This window comes from Amblyraja radiata, chromosome 10 (genome assembly GCF_010909765.2).
Source record: "Amblyraja radiata isolate CabotCenter1 chromosome 10, sAmbRad1.1.pri, whole genome shotgun sequence".
In the NCBI taxonomy this organism is placed as follows: domain Eukaryota; kingdom Metazoa; phylum Chordata; class Chondrichthyes; order Rajiformes; family Rajidae; genus Amblyraja; species Amblyraja radiata.
Window position 1 is genome coordinate 36,232,158 of NC_045965.1, and position 27,562 is coordinate 36,259,719.

A 27,562-nucleotide genomic window follows, 5' to 3' on the forward strand; every position below is an offset into this window, starting at 1 on the left:
ATGTAATTTGTGTAAACAGTATTGAATGTATGTATTTAATGAATGTCTCCATGAATGTCAGATGGATTTTTGTAAGGATCATCTATTGTATATATTTATTTCTCGAATAAAGTATATTTTGAAATAAAAAATAAAAAAGAATAGGTGTCGTTTCGGGTCGAGACGCTTCTCCAGCATCTGCAGTTCTTTATTTCTAAATGGTCCACTTCTGAATGGCTTGTGTTTGACTTGGCAGTATCTACACGGAACTGTTTTGAGTGTTGTATACAGATTTTAACATTGGTTTCCAACTTTCTAACTGTTCAGAGACGACATTATCTGTTGTAGACCCCAAAGTTACTGAAGATTATTTCCTAGTGCACTGCAATAACAAAGTGACAGTTTCAGTGCATATATGCCAATCTCTGCGGATGGCACAGTGGCGCAGCGGTAGAGTTGCTGCCTTACAGCACATGGGACCCAGGTTCAAACCTGACTACGGGTGCTGTCTGTACGGAGTTTGTATGTTCTCCCTATGTCCTCATAGGTTTTCTCCAGGTGCTCCGGTTTCCTCCCATACTCCAAAGATGTGCAGGTTTGTAGGTTAATTGGCCTATGTAAATTGTCCCTAGTATGTAAGATAATGTTAGTGTATGAGGTGATCGCTGGTCTGCACAGACTCGGTGGGCCAAAGGGCGTGTTTCCATGTTGTATTTCTAAAGTTTAAAGTGGTCACTAACAAGAAATTTGTGCAAAGATACTCAGAATGTACATTAACTTACTCTATTTCTGAGATGTCCGCAATGTTGGCTGAGGTAGGGCTCTGTGGTTATGATGTCAATCCTGCCTCTAATAATGTAAATGCTACACCATGATAATTGTAAAAAATAATTATTTTCATTTTAACATAACTTTGTTTTAAAAGCTGGACAACATGTTTCCTTATGATGTAGCTTCATGGAACATAATTAAGTATTTGCAAATTCTGTTTAAAAACAAATGATAGGTTTGCTATGCATGTTTTTGTTAAGAATGTGCCATTTATGTTGTATCAATCCATTTAAAAAAAAGGAATTGCTGATTCTCCTTCAATTGTTTTGGAGAATTGTATCAACACATATTAGCCACACAAGGTCTTATATATGCCGTTGGTCATCTGCTTACTCTACAATATAACAAATAGGAAATACCTAGGCTTGTTATTTATGACCCCATGGAGCTTCAAACAACTAAAAGATGGGGAATTAGGGCCCTGTAAAAATCCCAATCCATAAAACTCAGATAATAAGGCTATGATGGTTCAGAAATACTGAAGGTGGTATCCGGCCCGCTCATTATTCTGGAATTTGATATGGTCTATATTACAAATGGGGCATAAGGGGCTGGGGTCTATACTGTGGACCAGATGCGTGGAGGGAGCCAGGATAGGAGTCCAGAATACCAGGAGTCAGGAATGTGGATAGGTTTGAGCTGGAGCTGGGGACCAGAGGCTTATAGATTTCCTGCTCCCTTTAAACTCATTTTTCTTACTAGAAAGTTTATAGTACTATTCTGTAATATGTAAAAATAAAAGTATTTTTGAATACAAATGTAAAATCTATCCACATAATCTATTAGTCAACACAAGCAAAATCCCCAAAATGGTGGAGTTTCACAGTTTTACTGTAGTGAGTGTGAAAAAAGTAATTATTTAGTTTACAATTAAAGTTTTTAATTCTCTAGAAGATGGGAAAACAAATACTGGCAAAAGAAATACTGGGAATAAATTAAGCAAAGGAATATCCTTGAACTACAGCCCAACAACTCCTTGAGGCTGTTTTGATGTGGATTGAGGCATGTCCCTCAACGATTTAACAGACCCAATATGATAAAGAGCTTAACTCTGAAAATATGGAGTACGGACTCACAGGAGCTCAATCGTTGGTAAGTGAGGAGTTCTTGTTCCTTGACTCTGCCACACTCCTGCTCCTGAGTTAGATTTCAGGAATCATGGGGCTTTGACATTGAATTGCCATTTAAGGCAATTCCTGGTATTATTATTAAAAGCTGAACATATCTTGGTAGTTAAAGAAAAAAAACACTGGTGATTCAGAGCTGTTTGTCCATTACATTTGATCTCCAATGCAGTAATCCAGTGACTAGAAAGAAAGGAATGCTGGGTATGTTTATTGGACAATTCACTATGAGCAACACTTAACTGTTTTGTGCTTGTATAAGACTTTGCTTGAGTCTCAGAAAAAAATACTGTGTCCAGTTTATCTCTACTTTCTGTTTTTTTACAGACAGTTGATTTTAATCAGTCAGGATGAACTCATTAGAGATTTAGTCCAAACTTAGACTAAATAAGTAAATTGTACTGAATTATGTGAGATGATACTGACTGCTCTGAACATCCAGCTCAATCAAAATTTGATCCAAAGTGGTTGGCAGGAGAATCATCTACATGATGCACTGTGGTAACTCACCAAGGTCCCTTCAACAAAGCTTATCAAATACCTGGCAGCAGGTTCATGAGAACAGCAATGTCTCTAATTTCCCTGTCAAGTCACATGTCATATTGACTTGAAAATGCTGCCAGTCCTTTGTTATCATCGAAGGTACACAAAATTGCTGGAGGAACTCAGCAGGTGCAGCAGCATCTATGGGGATGCTTTGTTATCATCGTGTTGATTTCAAAAAAAGAAAATCTTTGTTGACCAACCTTAATGAATGTTTGATGGGATACCTGAGAAAGCAAACACGGTAAAGTCATAGCTGTAATTTTATAGATTTTCAAGGAGCCTCTGATAAAGTACCCAAAACAGACCAATCAATAATGGCAGCAAATGGAGAGTCAATGAACAAGAAGCAGTGGATTTCATGCAGGCTTCAAGACCGAAAGCTAGAATAAAGATTAAATATTCACAAGAAGATTAGTGGTGATATACCAAACTAGAGAGGATAGTGAGAACCAAGAAGAACTGCAACAAATTACAGAAGGATATTAATAAACTTGCAGAATGGGCTAGTAATTGATAAATGAAGTCCAATTATATTTGTGAGGTAGTACAGTGCTTTCCAATAGCAAGAACATGGAGGATGTAATGGGATAAAGAGACAAATGGGATGCTAAGTTGTGCTAAAAACTAAAAATGCTTGAAACATTCAGTAGGTTTGATAGCACCCAGGGAAGCAAAAAAAGGGTTAATGTTCTGAGCCAATGAACGTCGTCAGAACCCGATAAATTGCATTCTTAGCATCTGCCATATAAAGTATGAGAATTTAACGCTGGAAGGGAACAAGTGAAAAAGATAGGGAAATATCTCTAAAACCTGTACTGAACCGTGGTACTGTATACAATTTAAATCACCACGATAGAGATTCATTAAAAAAAACATCTATTGATGGTCCTGAACACATCATCAGTGATGGGTATAGCAGAGATTTTACAAGGTTGATATTGCAGAAGTGAGGTTATACGGAAAGGCGATAAAAATGACGTTTAACTCCTTTCTCTTGAGAAAAGACCATTGAAGGATAATTTAAAAAATCTTAATTGTGAAAGACTTTGATGGAGTGAAGACGGAGGGAATCTTCCCATTCATAGGCAAGAAAATCAGTGTATGGTCATCGCCATGTAATCCAGTGGGATCTTCTGTGGAAATCTATTTATCCACATAATAACGATAACGTGGAACCTACCACGGCAAACAAAGGCGTGGCTGAGGAGGTGGCCAGTTTAGAAACAAAGGCCGAGAGAAGGGAAAGTGTTTCACTAATAGGTGCACGAGGCTGTGTCCCATGAAAATCAATATGCTCACATTTTGGGGAATAAGCAATAACGTTAATATTTATTTCAAGGTGGCGAACTTACTGATGACTTTAGATTTCACATTCAAATATCAAAAGCGTTCTAACGGTAGCCTTCCCGTTGCATTGAGCTGAACAAAGATTTGCAGGCGTGCAGCTCACACCCGGAAGCAGTCGTTCCTCGGGTGAGTTGTCAGGAGGCGGCCCGGCTGTGGACCAGGGGACGTGGAGGAAAGGAGGTCGCTCGGAGATTGTGTTTGGACGACTGCATTTCCCGTTTACCGGCGGGTGAAGCGAGGTGAAGCTGCGTTGGCTCTCGACGTATGGTCATTAGCTATTTGGGATCTTTGGTCCAGAAGCTGCTGCGGATGAAGCCGAAGGTGGTGTTTGTGCTCGGCGGGCCAGGAGCCGGCAAAGGGACCCAGTGTACAAACATCGTCAAGGTGGGTGGGAGGCAGCTGGAGCCGGAGGGAGGGAGGGAGGGAGGGAGGGATTGCAGTCACCCAGCCAGGAGAAGCTGAGGACTGGGCCACGCTGAACACTGGGTATAGCTGCTGACAGACTGATCGAGGAACCGGTCTGATCTCCCGGTGCCTCGGCCCTCAAAGAGAACCCGAGGTCGGTGCGAGCCTGCAGTACTTTTTAAGGCCCATGCCAGTCATGTCTCACCAGTTCGGATCCCAATTGTGTGGGCTGCTAGATTTTATTTTAATCACAAAATTTGCCTTATACAAGTTACAAACTGGCTTACATTTTCGAGACGAAATAGCAAGTTCGTGTGTGACTGGATTGATTGTTTTTGAGGAAGTAACTAGGCAGGTTACTTATGGTCTAGCACTTCAACTCCCCCTCCCATTCCCAATCCGACCTCTCTGTCCTGGGTCTCCTCCATTGCCAGAGTGAGCAACAGCGGAAATTGGAGGAACAGCACCTCATATTCCGTCTGGGGACCTTGCGTCCTTATGGCATTAACATTGAATTCTCCCAATTTGGCTAGCCCTTGCTGTCCCCTCCCCTTCCTTAACCCTCTAGCTGTCTCCTCCCACCCTCCCATCCGCCAGCCCTCGGGCTCCTCCTCCTCCTCCCCTTTTCCTTCTTTCTTCCCCCCCCCCCCCCCCCCCCCCCATCAGTCTGAAGAAGGGTTTCGGCCCGAAACGTCGCCTATTTCCTTCGCTCCATAGATGCTGCTGCACCCGCTGAGTTTCCCCAGAAATTTTGTGTACCTTCGATATTCCAGCATCTGCAGTTCCCTTTTGAATACTTATGGTTTTGGCAGGTATTTGTACGGTGTACACACGTGGCAGGCTGGTCAAAAAGTGAAAGCCCATGAGATCCTTGGGAGTGTCAGATTATATCTAGAAATGGCTCCGTGGCAGGAAGCAGGAGGTAGTTGACCTGTGTTTTTATTAGGCTATTTACCTGTGGGACACTAAAAGCCTCTTGTTGATCTTAATGATACAGACTTAAAATTAGGTGGAACTGATAAGGTTTGAAGATACGGCAAAACTTGCTGAACAGAAAAAAGGAGAGAAAGCATTAAATACTCAGCAGGTCAGGCAATATTTGTGGAGAGTTTCAGAGTTATGACGTTTCATCAGACGATTTATTTTTAATCACCATTGCCTGTATTTAAGTCAATGTCTGTACACAGATGCTATCTGATCTGCTGAACATTACTAGGAATTCAAAGATATATAGCATTTTATGTTGTTCAAGAAGGAACTGCAGATGCTGGAAGATCGAAGGTACACAAAAATGCTGGAGAAACTCAGCGGGTGCAGCAGCATCTATGGAGCGGAGGAAATAGGTAACGTTTCGGGCCGAAACCCTTCTTCAGACTGATAGGGGGTGGGGGAGAAGGAAGGAAAAAGGGAGGAGGAGGAGCCCGAGGGCGGGGGGGATGGGAGGAGACAGCTCGAGGGTTAAGGAAGGGGAGGAGACAGCAAGGGCTAGCAAAACTGGGAGAATTCAACGTTCATGCCATCGGGACGCAAACAACCCAGGCGGAATATGAGGTGCTGTTCCTCCAATTTCCGGTGTTGCTCACTCTGGCAATGGAGGAGACCCAGGACAGAGAGGTCGGATTGGGAATGGGAGGGGGAGTTGAAGTGCTGAGCCACCGGGAGTTCAGGTAGGTTATTGTGGACTGAGCGGAGGTGTTCGGCGAAACGATCGCCCAACCTCCGCTTAGTCTCCCCGATGTAAATCAGCTGACATCTAGAGCAGCGGATGCAGTAGATGAGGTTGGAGGAGATGCAGGTGAACCTTTGTCGTACCTGGAACGACTGCTTGGGTCCTTGAATGGAGTCGAGGGGGGAGGTGAAGGGACAGGTGTTGCATTTCTTGCGGTTGCAACGGAAAGTGCCCGGGGAGGGGGTGGTACGGGAGGGAAGGGAAGAATTGACAAGGGAGTTGCGGAGGGAGCGGTCTTTGCGGAAGGCAGACATAGGGGGAGATGGGAAGATGTGGCGAGTGGTGGGGTCACGTTGGAGGTGGCGGAGGATTATGTGTTGTATTTGCCGGCTGGTGGGGTGAAAGGTGAGGACTAGGGGGACTCTGCCCTTGTTGCGAGTGCGGGGATGGGGAGAGAGAGCAGTTTTGCGGGGTATGGATGAGACCCTGGTGCGAGCCTCATCTATGGTGGCGGAGGGGAATTACCGTTCCCTGAAGAACGAGGACATTTCTGATGCCCTGGTGTGGAACGTCTCATCCTGGGAGCAGATGCGGCGTAGGCGGAGGAATTGGGAGTAGGGGATGGAGTCTTTACAGGGGGCAGGGTGGGAAGACGTGTAGTCCAGATAGCCATGTGAGTCAGTTGGTTTGTAGTGTATGTCGGTCAGAAGTCTGTCCCCTGCGATGGAGATGGTGAGGTCAAGGAATGGTAGGGAAGTGTCGGAAATGGTCCAGGTGTATTGGAGTGCCGGATGGAAGTTGGTGGTGAAGTGGATAAAGTCAGTCAGTTGTGTGTGGGTGCAGGAGGTGGCCCCAAAGCAGTCGTCAATGTAACGGAGGTAGAGGTCGGGGATGGGGCCCTGGTACGTCTCGAACAAGGATTGTTCAACGTACCCGACAAAGAGGCAGGCGTAGCTGGGACCCATGCGTGTGCCCATAGCTACGCCTTGTGTTTGGAGGAAATGGGAGGAGTCAAACGTAAAGTTGTTGAGGGTGAGGACCAACTCCGCTAGGCGGAGGAGGGTGTCAGTGGCTGGGTATAGGTTGCTCCTCTGGTCGAGGAAGAACCGGAGGGCTTTGAGGCCATCGTGGTGGGGGATGGAGGTGTAGAGTGACTGGACATCCATGGTGAAGATGAGGGGGTGAGGGCCTAGAGAGTGGAATGCGCGGAGGTGGCGGAGGGTGTCTGAGGTGTCTAGAACATAGGTGGGAAGGGATTTGACCAGGGGGGATAGTATGGAGTCAAGGTATGTGGAGATGAGTTCGGTGGGGCACGAACAAGCAGAGACAATGGGTCTGCCGGGAGAGCCGGGTTTGTGGATTTTGGGGAGAAGGTAAAAACGGGCCGTGCGGGGCTGGGGAACGATGAGGTTGGAAGCTTGGTCGGGCAGGGCGTGGGAGTTGATGAAGTCGGTGATGGTGCTAGATATGGTGGCCTGGTGCTCGTCAGTGGGGTCATGGTCCAAGGGTAAGTAGGAGGAGGTGTCCGAGAGTTGGCGCGTGGCCTCAGCTTTGTAGAGATCGACGCGCCAGACTACCATGGCACGTCCCTTGTCGGCTGGTTTGATAACCCAATCTGGGTTTTTGCGGAGTGATTCGATGGCAGTGCGTTCAGGGGGGGAGAGATTGGAGTGAGACGGGAGTGGAGAAGTTGAGGCGGTTGACGTCACGGCGGCAGTTCTGGATAAAGAGTTCCAGAGCCGGGACTTTACGAGAGGGGTTCCACGAGGAGGGGGTGCGTTGGAGACGTGAAAAAGGGTCATCATTGGGGGGCGAGGACTCCTTCCCATGGAAGTGCGCTGTGAGGCGGAGGCGACGGTAGAAGCGCTCCAAGTCATGGTGGGCGCGGAATTCATTGAGATGGGGACGGAGGGGGACAAAGGTGAGACCTCTGCTGAGGACAGACCGTTCGGTGTGGGAGAGGGGGAGGTCGGGGGGGATGGTGAACACCCGGCAGGGATGGGAGTTGGGGCCAGAGGAAGGCAGGTGGGTGGACTGGCGACGGAGCGATGTGTAGGGGGGGGGGGGTTGTGGGTGTTGGAGGGGTGGTGGGTGGTCAGGGGGTGGGGGGTGAGAGGGCTGTAATGTGGGTGGGGAAGAGCGGGGGTGACATAGTTGGAGGGGGATGGGGGAGAGTCAGTGGAGCAGCCACTGAGGTTAGCAAGGCAACAGTCCGCAATAACCTACCTGAACTCCCGGTGGCTCAGCACTTCAACTCCCCCTCCCATTCCCAATCCGACCTCTCTGTCCTGGGTCTCCTCCATTGCCAGAGTGAGCAACACCGGAAATTGGAGGAACAGCACCTCATATTCCGCCTGGGTTGTTTGCGTCCCGATGGCATGAACGTTGAATTCTCCCAGTTTTGCTAGCCCTTGCTGTCTCCTCCCCTTCCTTAACCCTCGAGCTGTCTCCTCCCATCCCCCCGCCCTCGGGCTCCTCCTCCTCCCTTTTTCCTTCCTTCTCCCCCCCCCCCCCCCCACCCCCTATCAGTCTGAAGAAGGGTTTTGGCCCGAAACGTCGCCTATTTCCTTCGCTCCATAGATGCTGCTGCACCCGCTGAGTTTCTCCAGCATTTTTGTGTACCTAGCATTTTATGTTTCCTTGCTTTTCATTCTTGATTGTGTGATTTTGACTGAGGAGAAACGCTTTGGACTGCAGGAGAATATGGAAGGTGTGGTCATTTTTGGTAATGCGTTGGGAGAGGTGTAACAGGGTGAATAAATGTGCAATAAATGTGTGAATGCCCAGTAGTTTAGCCATTTGCAAGGACCCTATTGTGTACATCCACAGATTGTTACACATAGCATAATAGGTCAATAAGAAGATTAAAAAGGCTGTTTAAAAAAAAAATTTCCGAAGCAGTGAGCGTGTAAGGACAGGGATATTTGAGTCGAATTACATGCACAGCTGGAAAGATCTGCAGCACAAGCAGAGGTATGGGCATGCAGCACAGGACTGGGCCCCAATTTTCTCCATGCTACCAAGTGGCCCATATCCCTCCAGCCCTTTCCAATCCATGTATCTGTCCAAGTGTCTTTTAGATGTCATAATTGTACCTGCCTCGAGTACTTCCTGTGGCACCTTGTTCTTTACATGCACCATCCTCCATGTGCAAAAATATTGTCCCTCGGCCCCTTGTTTATCTTTCATCTCTCACCTAAAATCACTGTCTTCTTTTTTTAGAGCCCCCCTCCCTGGGAAAAATACTGTATGGCTGTTCATGTTATCCATACCCCTCATAATTTTATTAACTTGCACGTTCACTCCTCAGCCTCCTATATTCCAGAGAACAAGGGCCCAGCCTCTCATAATTCAAACACCCCAGACCTAGGAGCATCCTCATAAATGTACTTTGAACCATTTCCACTTTAGTGAAATATTTCCCACAGCAGGATGACAAGAACTGTGCACAGTACTCTAAACAGTTTTTTGCCACACATGACAAGAAAAATATGATTGTACTGGAGGAATTTTAAAGGATACTAGACCAAGTGCAAACCCGTTGGGTCTGCTCCCCCAACACAAGATTCCACCGCTCACCCGTTCCCCCAACGCAAACCGTTCCCCCAATGCAATATTGCACCACTCACACATAGCCTCCAACTGCACAGGTGCAGCTCATTTCTCCTCATCCCCCAGCACTCCTTCCTCCTCCTCTTCACCCTCCCTCTTCAATCCCTAGAGAGAGGAGGGGTAGAGAGGGAGGGGGATGTGGTGGCGAGGTGGGGGGGGGGGGGGGGGGGGGGTAGACAGGGAGGGGGATGGGGTGTAGAGAGGGAGGGGAAAGTAGAGAGGGGAGGGGGAAGGGGGTGGAGAGGGCAAGAGGGGGTAGAGAGGGTGGGAATGAGGGTAGATAGGGAGGGGGCATCTCCCTCCACCCCTCCCCATCTCCCTCCTCCATACCCCTCCCCCCCATCTCCCTCTACCTCCCCACTCCCCACCCCATCTCCTTCCTCATTTCCCTCATCCTCCCCAAACTCCCATTCCCTGCCCCAGGACCTACCCAGGTCGTAGAGCAGCGCCAGGGCCTGGAACTCAGCCTGGTTCTTGTACTCGGCCCGTCCCTGCCTGTAGATTCCAGCTGTCAGCTCGGCCGCCGCCTGGTCTATAGTGCAGGCTACAACTTCATCTCGGGGCTCGTCCCTGACCACTGACCCAGGCTCTTCCTTGGTTCCAGTGGCGGCTTCTTTTTCGGCCCCATCCCAAGCCCCGGGCTCGGCCCTCAATCCAGCTCCAGCACCACCCTTCCCACCGGCCGTCGGGTGCCGGCAGCAGCCGACAAGCGAGCGCTGGAGTGTCCCGTCCTGTTTTCTTCCCCGTAATGAGTGAATTTTCGGGCTGTTCTTAAAACTTTAAACAAATTAAAAGATTCGAATTATAGGTGTGAATGTGACGGGAAAATGTTTATCGCCTCGATGGGAAAAATGTGAGTAGAATGTGTGAAAATGGGAAAGCTGTGGCCTGGCGTTTGGAAGAAAATAGGAATTAACTGGATTGTGCCCAGATGACTGACACACACACGCTCGCACGCGCACACAGAGTTTTAGTAATATAGATTTGTAGCAGACTGGGTAATATTAGGCATGCTGAACAATTGACTAGAAGTTTTTTTTTGTTTGGAACACAGAAGGCTGATGACATATTTAATCACGGAGTATAAATTTGATGGGCCTAGTAATAGGAAAGACATTCCTCTTAGAGAGGAGAAAAATCAGGGAGATATATATTTAAAGAAATTGGTAGAAGAATTAGAGGGGAGATAAGGAAAAGTTATTTTACCCAGAGGATGGCAGTGGCCTGAAACTCGGTCCTTGAAAGAGTAAGAATGGTACAAACCCTCATCACATTTAAAAGTTACATGGATACTTGAAAACCCCCAGCCTGAAAGGCTGCAGACCAAATAGAAACGTATAAAATTATAAGGAGGGTAGATGGTAAGAATATTTCTCCATTGGTGGGAGTGTTTAAAACAGGAGGTGTAAAACAGGGAGTAAATTAAGGGCCTGTCCCACTTAGGCGATTTTTTTAGGCGACTACAGGCGACTAGGCTGTCGCCACATGGTCGCCGGCGCGTCGCCTGTATGGTCACGAGTAGTCTCCTCAGTCATAGCGTCTTTCTGGTCGCCGCAGGATTTTCAACGTGTTGAAAATTTTTCGGAGACGGTCGGCGACAGTGGGTTTGACGCCAATGAGCGTAGCTTGACTTCTCCTGACGTCGGTGCAGTCGTAATTGTCGCCAGGTTAACGTAGGTTGTCGCCAGGTGATGTAGGTTGTCGCTGGTGCTGACTTCAGTTTTTTCTTTTTGTTAAAGTAATGATTCTATTTCATATTTTATGGCGAAGGGGGGGTCCAGTCGCTGTTTTTTTGGCGACCTGCTGTGACTATGACAGTCGCCTAAAAATAGCCAAAGTGGGACAGGCTCTTTCGGAAGCATCTTGATAAACACCTGAATAGCCAAGTCATAGGTAGGTGAGGACAAATGTGAGTAAGTGAAACGTATAATGGCTGGCTTAACCTGTTTCTGTCCTGAAAAATTCTATACACAACTATGAACTGTAATTAGACAAAAATGCTGGAGAAACTCAGCGGGTGAGGCAGCATCTATGGAGAGACGGAAATAGGCAACGTTTCAGGCCATACATTTTTGTCTAGCTTCGATTTTCCAGCATCTGCAGTTCCTTCTTAAACATGAGCTGTAATTAAACTGGTTAGCTTTTTTTCCCCCCTCAATTTAGATGCCTTCTTTGTATTGAACTTTTTAATTACTTTTTTGAATGTTTGAACGTGAAAGCGTTGTCACTATTCTCACATTTTCATTCAGCAGTTCTTTTGAAATCACGTGTTTGCATTGTATCTGCACCATTAATTATTATTATTTTAGGTAGAATTTTGTTGACATGTTTTCCAATTTATGAAAATTGAGCAGTGATTTTGCAAGTCGTTGGTAAGATCTGTCTTTCAGCTGGATGGATGAAATATGCCTATTTAAAAAAATAGTTATCTATGATTGCATATTCATTTTCCGAACTTAAACATACTAAGAGTACTAGAAAAAAATGTTTTTTTTTAAAATGATTAATTTCATGTTAATCCCATCAATTAATTTGTGTATTAATTAAGAAATCCTTGTGCCCTTATCAGACATAGTTAATTGACCAGCTAAATTCATTTCTCTTTTCTGCAGAAAGATAGTTAGTATGAGTCAAGGAAGAGAAGTATTTGAGAGTACTTTATTGAAATTTTAGAGAATTAAAGTAGCAAAGTTAATAATTTGGAACTACTGCATTTAATGTAACGTTTAAATTTCTACCTCAAAGTAACATTAACATTTGATATTATTACAATACTTGTTTTTCACTTGGCTCTACAGGGTAGCAAACCTCACAGGTTTGATCCACTGTTTATTGAAATGGATGTTCAGATCAGATGAGTAGAATCTTATAATGCAAATATAAAGATTAGGTTTATTATTGTCATGTGTACCGAGGTACAGTGAAAAGCTTTGTTTTGTATGTTATCCAATCAGATCAGGTAATACAATATTTAAATACAATCAAGTCAAACTCGAGTACAATAGGAGGAGCAAAGGAGGAATATACAGAATACAGGCCTCCCCATTGTGGCACACTAATTCTGTAGGCAAAGTCCAATGTCAGCAATGGGATGGAGGTGAATCAGACAGTACCCTAGCTTATGGACAAACTATTTAGAAGCCTGAAAACAGAGGGGAAAAAGCTGTTCCTAAGTCTGGTGATTGGCACTTTCAAGCTTCAGTATCTTCTGCCCAAAGGGAGTGGGTTGAAAACGGAATGACTGGTGTGGGATAAGGTTTTGATTACGTAGGCTGGTTTTCCGAGGCAGTGTGAAATATGATGGAGTCAATGGTGGGGTGTCTGGTCTGTCTGATGGACTGGGCTACATCCACAACTCTCTTCAATTTCTTGCAGTCTTCGGCAGAGGTGTTCCCAAACCAAGTTGCGAAGCAACTCGGCAATACATGAGGAATTTAAATACAGAGATATTTTAGTCCTCACTTCGTAACACAATTATCCTTGTTCTCTAATTCTGCTTGATTTAACTACAACCATGTAATCACTGCTGCCCATGTGGAACACCCATAGAGGTTGTTTGTATTATAATTGAAACTGATTCATTTTAATGACAAACTAAGGTTATATCTAAACATTGATATAAAGTGCTGTTGTGAGTAAATTTTGGGCCACAACTGAATCATGGGTGTGGCACGTATTATACTTTTATGCCATTCGTTGTCGTAATGTTTGTGAGTTTTGCAATGTTTCCAGCACATATAATTCAGCTAATCTCAGTTATGTTTACCTCATCTCAAAATTGCATAAATTATTAACTGTAATTCATAAATTCTAGGAGCAGAAGATTCGGCCCACCAAATCTACTATTCCATTCAATCATGGCTGATCTATCTTTCCCTCTTTCCCTCTCAACCCCATTCTCCTGCCTTCTCCCCATAACCCCGGACACCCCTACTAATCAAGAATCTGTCGATCTCCGTCTTGAAAATATCCATTGAGGTCCTCCACAGCCATCTGTGGCAATGAATTCCACAGATTCAACACCCTCTGAGGAAAGAGATTCCTCCACACCTCATTTCTGAAGGAGCGTCCATTTATTCTGAAGCTATGGCCTCTGGTCCTAGACTCTCCCACCAGTGGAAACATTCCAAATTCACTCTATCCAGGCCTTTCACTATTCGGTAAGTTTCAATGAGGCCCCCCCCCCCCCCCTCATCTTTCTAAACTCCAGCATCCAGTGTCTTCCGACGCTCATCGTATGTTAACCCAATCATTCCTGGGATAATTCTTGTAAACCTCCAAAGGCAGCACGTTCTTCCTCAGATATGGGGCCCAAAACTGCTCACAATACTTCAAATGCGGGGTGACCAGTACCTTATAAAGCCTCAGCATTACATCCCTGTTTTTGTGTTCTGCCCCTCTCAAAATACATGCTAACATAACATTTGCCTTCTCTACCACATATTCGACTTGCAAATTAACCTTTTTGGGAATTCTGCACCAGCATCCTAAGTCTCTTTGCACCTCGGATTTCTGAATTCTCTCCCCATTTAGAAAATAGACTACGACTTTTTTTCTTCTACCAAAATGCATGGCTCCACACTTTGCTGCGCGGTATTCCATCTGCTACTTCTTAGCCCACTCTCTCAACCTGTCCAAGTCCTTTTGCGGAGTCCCTGCTTTCTCTACATTACCTGCCCCTTCATCTATCTTCGTAACAGCTGCAAACCTGGCCACAAAGTCTACAATTTCCTCATCCAAATCAATGACATACATTGTGAAGATTAGCGGCCCCAAAGCACCGACCCCTGCGGAACACTGCTAGTCACTGGCAGCCAACCAGAAAAGGCCCCCTTTTTTGCCACTCTGCCTTCTGCTGTCCAGCCAACCTGCTATCCATGCTAGTAACTTCCCTCTGAATGGAAATTACCGGTAATTCAGTACCTTTCTTTAATGTTCACCAGAAATATGGATATACTCACATCTCTGCTGGTGATCTACTTCGTGCGGAGCGAAACAAAGAAGGCACTCAATATGGAGAACTTATTGACATTCACATAAAGGAAGGAAAAATTGTACCAGTGGAAATAACTATTAATCTCCTTAAAAGGGTAAGACAACTTTCATCATCCTCTAGAAGGGTAAGGTTTCTGTGTTCGCACTTCCTAAAATCATTTTAAATTACCATATTGTGGATTTTACAGGAGCCTTGGAAGAATGTTATTACAAATTTGCAGCATTTGTCTTTAATTACATGGCAGATTAGTTGGTGTACTGTGATGGAGTTTGCTTTACTAAGTGTCCTGTCCAAAATCGGTTTCGAGAAGGTTATCCCAAAATATATTGCGACTGAAATAACAATTAAAGGCATTTTTACTTTGTTGGATACATATGGTGCAGCCCATTTGTAATATCTACATATTAAAACAATTACTATCTTTTGGGAGTGTATAACATTAATTGCTTGATTCTGGTTGTGGGGTGCTTTGCAGTTTTTCCTGACATTGAAGTCATTTGGAGGCTATCTCTGGCATACGTCAAATTGATTGAGCAGTAAATATATTGAAGAATCATTGTGCTTAAACCTAAAAGAAGCATAATTTTCAGCTAATATTAAAAAAAATTGCAGTAGGAATTCAAAATGAGAAATAAGATAAACTGGTCTGAAATAGCACGTACTTTAAAAAAAAATAAATGCTGTCATTTTAAAAATCCACTATATTCTGAAATGAGGAATTGGAATTCACTAATATTTTATAAGGACCAAAAAAATATTGTAAGTTGTAATTTATGTTTAGTGCACCATTATTTAGCAATGTTACAAAATTTTGAGATTTTAAAAATCAAGTCTGCAATTTATCCCATCAGATAAAGCATAAAAAGAAGTTTAATTTGACACCTAATTCACTTTCATATCTCAAGTATTAAAAAGTTATGACTATTTTCATACTCGGAAATTAGCATCTTGTTTCCTATTGATTTTCTATGGACATAACAAAAAACCTGTGATCGGGGACAGTCAAAAGCCCATAACTTTCTTAAAAATTAAGAGAACTGAATGAAATTTTCAGTTATCATAGATTGAAGCATTCTGAAACAAATATAAAACAATCTTACTTGGATGACCTGAAATTAAAGCATATAATTAGTTAGTTACCCAATTGTAGCTAATTCCAAACTTCAATTACTAGATCTAAACATCTATCCATTTCTTAAGAAAAGATTAACATTTTTAAATAGCCTAAGTGTCCAAATAACATTCACAAAGAATTCACGATAAAACATGATTTTAAAATCTCATTTACATTAATTTATAGGCCACATGGAAGGAATTTAGTGTTCAATTGCTGTAAATTAATGGCCATTTAAATCAGCTTTCGAGTGGGATCCTGTGGAACGCGCTGGTTTAGAACGTTCACATTGCGGTAGATTTGTGCCCCAAATGCCCAGAAAAATACTGCGGGATTTAATGCGGCCCCAAATTAGCCACTCGCAACATAAAACTTTGTATAAAGGGATCTTAAGAAGCCCTTTTTAATGTAAAAATAAACAACCTACCTTCCGTTGTCCCCTGTATGACATCCGGCCCGTTGTCGGCGGTCGCGGGTTTAGAGGTTAATTTTTAACTTACTATAATAATTAAATAAACCAGTAAAATGTAAAAATAGCTCCAACGAGCGAAACTCGAAGCGATTTTTCGTCAACAACTTAGTAGGCTGAACAAGCTTGATTTGAACAGCCTAGGTAAAATCGCGTTTTAAACCCGCCCCCCTCTAAACGGCGCCATAATCGCACACACGGGCTGGGACAGATCTTCAGCGACGCTTAAGGTAGGTTTTGCAACATACCTACATTATTGTCTTGAAAATAATTTCAAAATACAAAAATATTTTTGAGATCACTGTTCTTCTTTGAATCAAAATTAGGCACAAAACTACAATTTGTGGAAATATGTTGATTCATTGACCCCAATTTGAGCGTCCAGAGTACTGATGTTGTTTGCTTTTGCAATAATTCATATTTGCTGGTTTACACCCATCATTGTTTTGTATAGGGCTTAAAGAGTTCTGTGAAAAGATGAGCGAGCTCATGAAAGGCACAGTATCCAAAGTACACAATTATGCTTTGGCTCTTGCTATCCTGTCCATGTCCCAAAATTTAGCCCAAAAAATTATGGTGAATATAAATGTGCTGTTGTTCATTTTATCTGGAAAATATTTGTATTGCATTTCTGGCTTATTTTGCAGGCAATGGATGACACAATGGCTAAAGATGCGGCAAAGAACAAGTTTCTTATTGATGGATTTCCCAGAAATACAAACAATCTTGAAGGCTGGAACAAGTTTATGGATAATGATGCTGATGTAAAATTTGTCCTTTTCTTTGACTGTAACAATGAGGTAACTGAATAGTTATTGGAAAGAAATGATCCTGGTGGTGATTGTTTATCAATGGATGAATGCATAAATGATCTCTGCAGCATTTTTCTGCCTGTTCCCTTGATTCTTATTAAAATAATAGCAGAATTCTACATTGTGAATTTAGCAAGGTGTTGCAGGTGCTGTTAATCTGGAATAAAACGTTGAAAACGTTGGAAATACACTACACACCAAGTACCATTTTTTAAATATCAAGTGACATTTTTGGACAGAGGCACAGTGATGATTGTTCAGGCACAGAGGACTGTTCATTGAACTTTTGTAACTTTAACAGCACCAGAAACATGGCGACACTTGTGTACTGCCTAGGTGAGGTTTGCTATATGATTTTACCGGTATGTATGCAAAACAAAGCATTTCACTGTACCTAGGTACATGTGACAATAAAGTATCATTGATTACTAGATTTACCCTGACTGATATTTGGTCCACTTGGACTGGCTTATTGCCCAGAACAATGTCCAAATAGGTCAAAACCATTGGTTGAGAACTTTCTCCAGAAAACCTACAGAAATTCCCCCCTCTTTGTCCGAAGCTTTTGCTTTTCCTGTGTATAATTGCATAGTAAGGGACCACCATTACATTGTGGCTTTTACGCAGCCTTGCAATTTCTCTGCAAATGTGCTCCTCAACACCCTTCCCAATATGTAGCAACCTGTAGAATAACTGCAGTTGTGTAATTGTACCTCTGCTTTAAACTTATAAATACCGGTAAATAAATTCTGAACATGATCAATTTAGAACATCCTCTCTCTCCTGTAGTATGTTCTTTTTAAGCAATGCAACCTTTTGTCTCTCTTTGTTCAGTGGTTTATATCCAGGAATAATTATAATTCATCAAATTGCCTTCTATTTAGTCATGTCTTTGTTATTGGCACTGCACTGTAATGGTGTTATTTGTATCTGCAGACTGGTTAGTACACTTAATAAGCACATTGTAAAACAATTGTGGAATTTCTGGTATTCTCTCTGTCTGGTTCTATCGACAAATTTCTTATTGTTCAGTTTATCTTTCCCAATCCCCTTTGCAACTATTCCCCTCTTAAAGCGACCTTCCATTGCTTCAATCCACGCCTTCTAAGTTGGAACCTCAGCCATTGTCCAGCGAATGTTCTTATAAGGTCTTTGAAACCCCAACAATAGATGACTAATTTGTTGGGCCTCTACTGGTTCCATCTCTTCATGTTCTGGTCCCAGTGTCCCAGGAATCTAAGGTCCCCTTAGTGCACAATCCTTACATGGTTATCTGGCACTTCTTTGAGGTCCATATGGATTTGGAATGAATTGCCCTGGTTTCTTGTTCTGAAATTCAGTACTTACCTCGCCCAGAAATTTACATTCCTTGCATTTGAGGAGGATTTACGTAAAGTTACATCGTATGAATGTGTTGACAATTGCCTAATCTCTTGTTCATTGTTCAGATGTATGTACAATGCTTCTAATAAAAAGAAAATCACAAAATTAAATGAAATTGAAATTGGATATTGACATTAAAATGTTTTGAAACTTATTTCATTGAAATAGATTAATATTAAATTGAACAAAACAAAATATTTTCAGTATCACTGTGCAGCATGTACATATATGAGTTCAAATCCAGAACACTTTGTACTTTAAACATTGACTCTAAGCCAGGACTTTTTCCACTGTGTTTACCAGCCTGCAATTGATCACTCGTTACAGTAGCTGGAAGGAAAAATAGATAGCAAGCAAAGAATTAGAAAGATGGCTTCCCCGTTTTTTAAGTTCTTCCCTCATTTTAATCTTTCTCAGCATTCTGTATTACAGGAAATTAATCCTAAATTCTTTTGTTTGCAAAGACATGCGTGGAACGCTGCCTTGAACGAGGAAAAGGTAGTGGAAGAACAGATGACAATGTCTTAAGTCTGCAGAAAAGGTAGACATGAAATTAATTTCATAAACATTGAATTGTATCAAATGAATGAGAGAATTTGGCTAATTTTATCCATGTTTGTTTTTTTGTTTTTTTAATACCTTACTGTGCTATTCGTATCTATTTATTGTATCTCCTTCAGAATTCAGACATATTTGCAGTCTACAAAACCCATTATCGATCTATATGCAAAAGAAGGAAAAGTAAGAAGAGTTGATGGAGCAAAAAGTGTTGATGAGGTGTGTAATGTGCAATCGGGGCCAAAGCTTTCATGCAATCACTCCTTGATATGGAACAAGTATTGTAAATATTTATGACGAAACCTTGATATCGTTCGTCAAACAGCTGACCACTCCATATTATGTCCCGTTTTTTTTATTGTATCAGACTCTTTTTAAAAAAAAAAACACATCAGAAATTGATTCCTTAAGATTATAATTCTGCCATTGTTCTTGATATTCGAGCAGCCATTACAAGGCACTTTATTGTTCTTTGTTGACATGAGATAACCAAGTAGTAAACGACTAAAACTATGTCGAGGCAGCAGGTTCCCTTCCCTGAAGAACAATGAGCCACTCAAATCTTGAACGCATGGTAACTTTCCAATTGCTAGAGCATAGGATTGAAATTTGGTGATAAATGTATCAACTTTTTAAGCAGCAATTTTAAATTCATATCTTATCTGTTGCTATCCAGTCAACATACAAAGAATAAAACAAAATCTAACATCTTTCTTGGATTCGGAGTCCATTTGCGCTGAATTACTTTGTGAACAGGACATAAATGTGGCTGTTGACTGCAAATTTTAAAAATAAAAGTGTTTTTATGTTGCTTTGAAAATAATCATTGATTTAAAAAAAAAATCTTGAATATACTAATAGTTCTTTTCTATGGAAAAATCCATGTAGGAGAAATCCTATCTTGCATATGGTTGATAGGTAATATTTGAAAATGTTCTTTGTCAGTTTCAAAAACATTTTGTCCTTCTTTTCAGGTTTTTGTTGAGGTCCAGAAAATCTTTGATGCTGAAAATGGGATTGAAAATGTTTGATGATCTACAAATCTAGTGTTTTCCTTAGCTGGAATAACTATTATATACTTTTCTTTGTTTATTTTAAGTTACTGGGTTTTTTTTGAGTGCACGTTTAGTGCACTCATTACTTTTGTAAGATATTTTTTGTTAAGTGCAATGAAGATGGGCTACAACTAGAACTCCTTGTATGTGGATTAGAAATATTCATTTGAAACATGTCCTTGCTTAAGGATATATCTAAATGCTCTTGTGGCTGATTTTTTTCATACCAAATGTTTAATTTTTAACATGAAGCTGGTGCACACTTGCATATTTTCAAATTAACTTGTGCAATTTAATTGGATTAGTAAATATCAGCTTATACCGTATTTGTAAATCTAAAAGCAAATTGACCGGAATTAAAGCAATACATAGCGAAGTATTGTTAAATAATATTGTTCATGAATCCTTAATATTTTTTTATGGAGCAGCAACTAAATTAGAAAAAGTTTTCTTTGAAACTATGTTTGCACTTGTTCATTTTGTTTGTGTACATGTAAAAACAATTCATGCTATAGAATATTTAATGTGCAAAAAGTTTAACACCTGTATTTTTAATGCACTTTGCAGTATAGTATCCCACAGGATTAATATTTTTAAAGTGAATCGGGTTGATTCTGGAATAGATAGCTGAGAAACTGCTACAGGCCAATATTATGTATGTTGTGTTTAAAGATGACTTTCAAGAATTAGTAGATCTGGAAGTGCATTGATGTAACCAGAGTTTTTCTCACCAAAGTCGTGCAGCAAACCATTGTTTGGTGTTAATAACAATAATGGGCATTTTTGTATCATTCTGGAACTTTAATAGTACATTTCCAGTACAAGTCACCATTGAGTCTCAAACCAATTTCTGCAATGCTCCCAGAGCAGCAGTTCCTTTGGAGCTTTGCAAGGGAATTTGGACAATTGTCCAGTGAGAGGCCATTGTTGGATACTTCATTCACCAGACAATAAGTTCTTCCCAACATATCTTTCACAGTTTTCCCCTACATCCCAACCCCACAATGGAAATTCTGATTTCCATTTTCTAGTATTTGCCTCATTGCTGGCCCTGACCACATCACTGACCTTCCACCTTTCCCTTTCCATTATATATGAAATATCTAATGACTAATTCCAGTGGTAGCAAGGTGGGGCCACAACTGAAACAATGGTGAGCACCCTGCTGCATTGCCCATCTAGTGCAGTTGTAATAAACAATGATCATTTTGCACTAAGTACATTTAAAGGACATTGAAGGATGCTTTCTAAAATCGAGCCAGGTTCAATGCTTCTGGTTAGATTGTAAATGCTGGAAACATAGAGCAGTTCAGTCAGCACTGCAAGGTGACAGGATTTGCATTCCTATTCTGTGAGATCAGTCCCCCTAATGATTTATCTTTCTTTGCATTTAACGGATGCTGATATATTCAGCACATCATTAATTCTTGAGTTTGAGCCTATCATGACCAATTGTTTTACTTCAATCTCTAATTCCAATCTTTCTGATCTGAACATTGAATTCTGAGAACTTTATCCCTTTATTCAAGATGAAAATTGACCAGAGTACCTACTTTCATTTAATTTGATTGAGAGAGTTTCTGCTTTGGCGCGGTTTCTTATTGTTTTTTTCTTAATTAAAATCATACCTTTGTTTTCAATTATATTTGATAGCTATATTGCTGAAATATTATTAAAATCAGGGCTTTTGCTTATTGTGCAGCAAATACTGTTATAAACAAGGATAATTAATGGTGTACTGCCGACATGTATTTGGAAGTGCCAAGGCTTGGAAAATGCTCATAGTCTGTATTTTATGATTTATAAGCCGATGTGATATTGAGTAATTACAATTCATTCCACTTATTTATCTCTGTCGGTATAACTGTACCTCACTACAGCATTGTTAGCTTTTTAAAACTGGTCACTTCTGACTATTTTACAATGAAACCATTTTCAGACCTTCAGCAACATCACATTTCAGTATAAAGGTAGACTACCTTTGGATGTGGGGCCTTTTTGCTTCGTAGCACCGCAGATTAAAAAAAATAAAGAAAAATTGATTGCTTGATTTGAATTTTTAATTCATAATTTACGTTTATGCAGAAGTCATGTTGTAGCTTCTCTTAGCTTAAATCTGTAATTTTCTTTATGGACTATATTATTTATTTTTATATTCAGCTCCATGTATAGCCATACAGTATAGAAACAAGCCCTTCGTCCCAACGTGCTCATGCCCACCAAGGCGTCCCATCTATGCCAGTCCCTCTAAACATTGCCTATCCATGTACAGGTACCTGTCCAAATGTCTTTTAAATGTTGTTATTGTACCTGCCTCCCCTGACATCTTGTTCCATACAAAAACCACTCTCTGTGTAGAAAAAGTTTTCCCTGAGATTTCCCTATCAAATCATTCCCCTCTCCTCTTAAACCTGTCCTCTGGTTCTTGATTCCTCTTCTCTGGGTATAAGACTCTGTTTTGTCATTCACCTTATCTCTTCCATATCTTCGATCCATTCTTTATTTTTCTGCTCTTTGCTAGGGTTTTTCAGTGGAATATAATAACGTATCTGTTAGAATGCAGAGTTGATGGAGGCTTTTTCAGTGTTTCTTGCATCACACTGCTTTGTGGACTGTAAAGCATGTCGGGACGGTATGAAAAGGATGTGGGAGAAGCTGTATGAGTGCAATATTTTTGGTTGATGAGGGAAGCAGAGATTGTGCCTCCTCATCTGCACTTCAGTCACCTAGTTTGCAAAGTAGAAGGGCAACTGATACTTTTCTCGCTGACATGGCAGCAGGATTTTGAAATTTGTAAATACTAAAATTGTAGTTTGCATGCTCTCCCTGTGACCTGCGTGGAGGTTTTCTACGGCATCTCCAGTTTCCTCCCACATTACGAAGATGTACTGGTTTGTAGGCTAATTGGCTTGGTAAAATTGTAAATTGCCGCTGGTCGACGTGAACTCCATGGGCCAAAGGGCCTATTTCCACGCTTTATCTAAACTAAACTAAAACTAAAAGTAGGCTTCTTGGCCTTTATCCATCTCTGCAAATTGATAGAATAATTGCTGATTATCTCTTTATGCTTATTTGATGCCTTTTGTGCCCATAAATCTATTGCCTTCTTAAATATATTTAGGGACTTAATCACGCAGCATTCCATGATATAGTATTCCACAGATTCACCACTATCAGTGAAGAAACATCTCATTCCTAAATGTCATACAGGTACTATATAACTTGATGTGACACCTTGTTCTAGGCCCTGCATACAGCCTTGAGTCATGTTAATATTTTGAATGGTTCAATCGAGTCTTGTCATATTCTTTTGAACTCCAATAAATACAAGCCTAGGGCACCCAATCTATTCTCGCATGATTGTCTTGAATGAATGAATAAGTTGGCCAAATATGCACACATACAAGAATTTTGCCTTGGGGTTCCGGTCGCAAGTAACAACATGACATACAGTAACAATTAAGAAAGACACAAAACATGAAGCAATCATAAAACATTTCAGTTTAAACATGTGAATGAAATAAAATACCAGAGCAAAATGAGGCTACAGACTTTTGGTTACTGAAAGAGCTGCTACTGGTGGGGGGGGGGGGGGGGAAGCTGTTTTTATGTCTGATTGTGGCGGCTTTGACAGTCTGGAGTCGCCTTTCAGAGGGAAGCGCTTCAAAGAGTTTGTGGGCAGGATGAGAGGGGTCAAAGATGATCTTACCTGCTCGCTTCCTGACCCTGGCAGTGTACAGTTCTTCAATGGGGGTAAGGTTGCAGCCAACAACCTTTTCAGCATATCGGATGATTCGCTGCAGCCTCCAGATGTTGTGCTTGGTGGCTGAGCCAAACCAGACCAAGATGGCGAAGGTGAGGACATGCGCTATGATGGCCGTATAGAATTGGACCATCATTACCAATGGCAGATTGTATTTCCTCAGCTGCCACAGGAAGTACATCCTCTGTTGGGCCTTTATGATGAGTCGATGGTGGCCCCCCATTTAAGGTCCTTGGCGATGATGGTTCCAAGCAAATTAAAAGACCACAGATGTGACTGTGGTGTTGTTGATGGTGAGTGGGGGGAGGGGAGGGGGAGCTCTCCTAAAGTCAACATCAAATCCACTGTTTTAAGAGCATTGAGCTCCAGGTTGGTACGATGGCACCAGGACACCAGCTGTGTCACTTCCTGTCTAGGTAGATTCCTCCCCATCCTGGATGAATCCAATCAGGGTTGTGTCATCCGCAAACTTGAGAAGCTTGACAGAGGAGTCTGTGGAGGTGCAGTCGTTGGTGTAGGGAGAGTAAAGGATTAGTTAGAGCTCTTTGGGATGGAGGAGTTAAGGGATATGGAGAGAAGGCAGGAAGGGGATACTGATTGTGGATCATCAGCCATGATCAGGCTCGAAGGGCCAAATGGCCTACTCCTGCACCTATTGTCTATAAAGAAGAGGATAGTACGCAGCCTTGCGGCGCTCCTATGCTGCTGGTCCAGCCTCACATGCTGCTTTCTGTTTGTCAGGAAGTTGGTGACCCACTGATATGGGGTTCAGGCACATTCAACTTGGAGAGTTTGGAGTGTAGTAGCTCTGGCACAATGGTGTTGAATGCAGAGCTAAAATCTACAAACAAAATCCTTGCATAGGTCCCCTGGCGGTCTCGGTGCCGGATGAGTGCAGGCCTACGTTGACTGCGTCATCCATCGATCTATTGGCCCAGTATGCAAACTGCAGTGGGTCCAGCAGGGGTTTGTGATATTTTTCAGCTTGGCCAGCACAAGTCTTTCAAGGGTCTTAATGACTGCAGAGGTCAGTGCGACAGGCCTGTAGTCATTAAGACCAGTAATCCTTGTCTTTTTGGGTACAGGGACAATAGTGACTTTGAAGCAGGTAGGGACAGTACAGGTTTGCAGGGACTGGCTGAAAATGTCTAGTTCGGCACAGAGCTTGAGAGTAGACAGGGAAACATTGTCCGATCCTGAAAATATCCAGCTTTTCTGTCTTCTGAACAGCCTCTCCACCTCCTCAATTTCCATTGATAGTGATGGAGAAGTTGCCAGACTGATGTTGGGCAGCAAGGAGGGGGTGGGTGATGGACAATGGTCCAGTCTTTGCAGACTGGAGTCAGGCTGTAAGTAGGTGTGAAGTGGTGGTTGGGTAGGAGTGGATGGGGAAGGGTCATTCTTTGCAAAGAAGGATTCCTAGATTGGGAGAACAGAAGTTAGTCAATACTGTGATGTTGCTGCACCAATCCTGCTTAGTATAGACAATAGGTGCAGGAGTAGGCCATACGGCCCTTCAAGCCAGCATCGCCATTCAATGTGATCATGGCTGATCATCCACAATCAGTTCCTGCCTTCTCCCCATATCCCCTGACTCCGCTATCTTCAAGAGCCCTATCTAGCACTCCCTTGAAAGTTTCCTGGGAACCAGCCTCCACCGCCCTATGAGGCAGAGAATTCCACAGACTCACAACTCTGTGTGTGAAAAAGTGTTTCCTCATCTCTGTTCTAAATGGCTTACCCCTTATTCTTCCACTGTGGCCCCTGGTTCTGGACTCCCCCAACATCAGGAACATGCTTCCTGCCTCTAGCGTGTCTAAACCCTTAATAAGCTTATTTGTTTCAATATGATCCTCTCATCCTAAATTCCAGAGTATACAAGCCCAGCCGCTCCAATCTCTCAGCATATGACAGTCCCACCATCCTGAGAATTAACCTTGTGAACCTATGCTGCACTCCCTCAATAGCAAGAATGTCCTTCCTCAAATTTGGAGACCAAAACTGCACACAATACTCCAGGTGTGATCTCATTAGGGCTCTGTACAACTGCAGAAGGACCTCTTTACTCCTGTACTCAACTCCTCTTGTTATGAAGGTCAATATACCATTCGCTTTCTTCACTGCCTGCTGCACCTGCATGCTTACTTTCATTGACTGATGAACAAGGGCACCGAGATCCTGTTGTACTTCCCATTTTCCCAACTTGACATAATTTAGATAATAATCTTCCTTCCTGTTTTTGCTCCCAAAGTGGATAACCTCACATTTATCCACATCAAACTGCATCTGCCATGCATCTGCCCACTCACCCAACCGGTCCAATTCTCATAGCATCCTCCTCACAGTGCACACTGCCACCCAGCTTTGTGTCATCTGCAAATTTGCTAATGTTACTTGTAATCCCTTCATCTAAATCATTAAATTATATTGTAAATAGCTGCGGTCCCAACACTGAGCTTTGCGGTACCCCACTAGTCACTACCTGCCATTCTGAAAGGGACCCGTAACTCGTTGCGGGTTACTACAAAAAGTAGTAAACACTGCCCAGTCCATCATCGGCTCTGACCTTCCTTCCATCGAGGGGATTTATCGCAGTCGCTGCCTCAAAAAGGCTGGCAGTATCATCAAAGACCCACACCATCCTGGCCACACACTCATCTCCCTGCTACCTTCAGGTAGAAGGTACAGGAGCCTGAAGACTGCAACAACCAGGTTCAGGAATAGCTACTTCCCCTCAGCCATCAGGCTATTAAACCTGGCTCGGACAAAACTCTGATTATTCGCAACCACTTTCTGTTATTTGCACTACCAGTTTATTTATTCATGTGTGTATATATTTATATCATGGTATATGGACACATTTATGTGTTTTGTAGTAAATGCCTACTATTTTCTGTGTGCTTACGCAAAGCAAGAATGTCATTGTCCTATACAGGGACACATGACAATAAACTCACTTGAACTTGTTTCCTGATGGCCAACCAATTTTTTATCCATGTCGGCACTCTACCCCCAATACCATGTGCCCTAATTTTGCCCACTAATCTCCTATGTGTGACCTTATCAAATTCTTTCTGAAAGTCCAGGTACACTACATCTACTGGCTCTCCCTTGTCCATTTTCCTAGTTACATCCTCAAAAAATTCCAGAAGATTAATCAAGCATGATTTGCCCTTCGCAAATCAATGCTACTCGGACCGATCTTGTTGCTGCTATCAAAATGTGCTGCTATTTCATCTTTTATGATTGACTCCAGCATCTTCCCCACCACCGATGTCAGGCTAACTGGTCTATAATTCCCTGTTTTCTCTCTCCTGCCTTTCTTAAAAAGTGGGATAACATTAGCTACCCTCTAATCCACAGGAACTGATCCTGAATCTACAGAAAATTGGAAAATGATCACCAATGCGTCCACGATTTCTAGAGCCACCTCCTTAAGTACCCTGGGATGCAGACCACCAGGCCCTGGGGATTTATCAGCCTTCAGTCCCATCAGGCTACCCAACACCATTTCCTGCCTAATGTGTGTTTCCCACCGTTCCTCCGTCATCCCAGATCCTCTGGGTAGTACATCAGGAAGATTATTTGTGTCCTCCTTAGTGAAGACCGATCCAAAGTATAGAAGCATATTCCACCACCTCTTGATTTTTCCGCTCCCTCTGCTTTGCAGTCTGCTCTATGTAGTTGAAAGCCATCCAGTTGCAGCATGTTATCCGGGGTCAACTCACACAGCCAGGTCTCAGTGAAGCACAGCGCAGCGGCTCGAGAGAAGTCCTCGTTTGTTTGGCACAGGAGTTGCAGTCCATCCATTTTGTTGTTGAGAGAACATAGATTTGCAAGGAATATACTCCGGAGCGGTGTGGGTAATCCTCATTGCCTCAATCGGGTAATCCAGAGCG

The 27,562-nt window shown here is 42.6% G+C and overlaps 2 protein-coding genes across 2 annotated transcripts in view; one reads left to right on the forward strand and one right to left on the reverse strand.

The window, feature by feature from the left end:
- Positions 1-3,945, reverse strand: part of stil (STIL centriolar assembly protein) — a 51,493-nt gene extending 47,548 nt beyond the window's left edge. Inside the window, exons 1-2 of the mRNA XM_033028553.1 lie at positions 3,833-3,945; positions 762-828 (exon numbers count right to left, since the gene is read on the reverse strand). The gene's annotated coding sequence lies outside the window, so the exon portion shown is untranslated. The remainder of the gene's footprint in view (positions 1-761; positions 829-3,832) is intronic.
- On the forward strand, positions 3,929-21,950 carry cmpk1 (cytidine/uridine monophosphate kinase 1). The gene is made up of 6 exons (XM_033028554.1): positions 3,929-4,211; positions 14,457-14,603; positions 16,740-16,892; positions 18,752-18,828; positions 18,968-19,064; positions 19,820-21,950. The coding sequence occupies exons 1-6, from the start codon at positions 4,092-4,094 to the stop codon at positions 19,874-19,876; spliced, it is 651 nt and encodes a 216-aa protein (XP_032884445.1). The 5' UTR covers positions 3,929-4,091; the 3' UTR covers positions 19,877-21,950.
- Positions 21,951-27,562: the final 5,612 nt, after the last annotated feature.